Source organism: Cariama cristata, unplaced genomic scaffold (genome assembly GCF_000690535.1).
Source record: "Cariama cristata isolate BGI_N322 unplaced genomic scaffold, ASM69053v1 scaffold16324, whole genome shotgun sequence".
Lineage (NCBI taxonomy): Eukaryota > Metazoa > Chordata > Aves > Cariamiformes > Cariamidae > Cariama > Cariama cristata.
In genome coordinates, this window is record NW_009611395.1 from 34,928 (window position 1) to 37,368 (window position 2,441).

The following is a 2,441-nucleotide window of genomic DNA, read 5'->3' on the forward strand; positions in this document are numbered from 1 at the left end:
ACAGAGTAGGAAACTTAACACCTTGCTGCCACAGAAAGGGGAAGACCTGTCTAACTCCTGCTCCCAACTGCATAATCCCGTCCTTCCCTTGCCTAGGTGCTTGATGCTTGCCTGACTGAAGAGTGAGCTGATTTACATCGCTTATCTAACCTGACATTATTTCCTTCTTTTTGCTGGGTTGGCTTTTTGCCAGAAGAATTAACTGAATGTAATTGTTGGGGTAGACAAGTGCCAGAGCGGTCAAGAGGGCAAGCAGCAGGAGCACATGGCCAGGAGAAGGGTGTGGAGATGATACGGGCCTATGTCCCATTTCACTGCAGACTGTATTACATCGGTGTAACCAAACCTCTCAATGTGTATTGTATTTTCTTCTCCTTTCCTTGGGCTACTCCTGCTCTTCCCTTGCAACACTCCTCCTCCGTAGTGCCTGCCCAAGTATTCATGGTGCTGCTGTCTATTGAAGCAGGCTAGAAAGCTGATCAGTTAACTCAGGAGAAAAATCCGTAGTCTTCATCTCCAAAGCACAGCACTCTTTCTTACAGTGGTAATGCCAGACAAAAGTAAATGAGAAAGCATGTTTGGGATTCTTAAACACTCAGTGGAGCTGCCTACTAATGAAGGAGCCAAGGAAAATCAGTTTCACTAGGCTAAATTTAGGGTTTGTGACCGCTTACTTCTCTCCTTTTGGCACATGGCGGGCAAAAGCCAAGCCTGATGTGACCAATGAAAATAACTGGGCAAACACTTTGGTTTGGTCAGTGAAAACCAATTTTCTTACTGTATTATCAAATCTTCTGCCAAACTAAGTAAGTCACTCCCTTCACCTTTTGCCAGGAGTACAGTTTTATGCAAGATCAAGTCAGGCAAACAGATATTATCTCAAACAAAAATAAGTTTGTGAGAAAACAGAAATGTCTCCTGCAAATTCATAAGCAAGTGCCACGAATGCTTCTTTCTTATAACCAAATCCTTGACGGTCCAAAAGCAAGGTTTTCATACGATTTTTTTTTTTTACTCTAAGGTCACATAGGGACAGCAAAACTTTAGTCAGTAACTCATTTTTTAAAGAAGAATTTGAACATCAGAGGTCTTTTTTTTTCAAAGTGTCAGAGACTTGATTTGTTAGCACTCCCATTATTGAGCTTCCCTTGTCCATCAGCCACTGCTAATCTCATGCTCCAGATCACGTGCGCTTGGTATTCCCAGAGCTTCTACCCAAAATACCTCATACAGCTTTCTGAACAGCATTCAGTGGCAGACCAGCCGAAGTTGCCATGTCTCAGTGAAGGCTTGTGGGAGTAAATGCTATCACTCTGTACATCATTTAATTCAACACTTAACTACTGCTCTAAACATCTGTGTGGGGAACAAATACGGATTTTAACAATGCAGTTGTCAATCTGTTGACATACAAAATACAGTAATTCAAAGGCAATGTGGATTTAAATTTAGGAAAAAACCTCTAAGATTCTCCACAATCAATAAAGCATTACAGGCTGAATATCAACTTCATTTTCAAACGTATCCATACAATGAGGTATACGGATAGATTTTCCAACATATGTATAATGCGGTAGGACAAAAAGGAGAATTTTATCCATGAGAATACAAAAAATGGAACTAAATTACTTTTAGGGTTGATAAATGAAGAATTCCCTTCTCATTACTCACAAGAAAGGAAAAAAAAGTCCTATCCTAAATACTGTGGAGGTCAACGTCTGCAACAAATAACAGCAAACAACTATTAGAATTCTAAAGGGAAAATATAGTTAAATTACCAGCAGTTAATGGTTGCATTTGCCATCCCACCAAGGGCATGTAAAAAACCTGGACCGGACACTACAAGACATACTCCTGGCCTAGAGAAAAAACCAAAACAAAGAAAAACGAAACAAAAAAAAAAAAAAAGAGAGAGAGAAGAGGAAAGTGAGCACAGGGAACACCGAATAAATCACCAACAAAAATTACTAAGATGTTGAAATACAAAACTTTAAAGTCTTACTCATGTCATCAAAATGCATGAACAGCAAGGGATTTCTATGAAGGACTAAAGATAGACATGGGAATCAGAAATCATTTAGCTGTATCAACCCAATTAAAAAGCAAACGAACAGTTGTTACGTGCCACCCACACAGAAGTCTGCAACACACGCAGGCTTATCATAACACAGCTCCTTACTTCTTTCATCACATTTACTCCATCATCTAGCGTTTATATGGAATTTGGTAAGCCACTTATGGCTGTAGTTTTCTCACTCCACTTTAGCACTAGACATCAATGAAGAAAGCTCACAAAGGAAGAAGTGCACCTGATTCAACGCAAATTTTATTACAGCTTAATTTAGGCAGAGGCACTTGTTATTCCAGGTGATGAGATAAAAATGATCATTCTTAACTACTGAGCAGCTTTACAGACTGTTTACATATTGAAGGGGGTGGGG

The 2,441-nt window shown here is 39.7% G+C and overlaps 1 protein-coding gene across 1 annotated transcript in view; it reads right to left on the minus strand.

Moving 5' to 3' along the window:
* Positions 1 to 2,441, minus strand: part of LOC104160177 (2-hydroxyacyl-CoA lyase 1-like) — a gene marked incomplete at its 5' end in the record, with an annotated part of 22,488 nt that overhangs the window by 13,914 nt on the left and 6,133 nt on the right. The window contains 1 exon segment of the mRNA XM_009698248.1: positions 1,779 to 1,859. Coding sequence (XP_009696550.1) covers positions 1,779 to 1,859 — 81 coding nt within the window.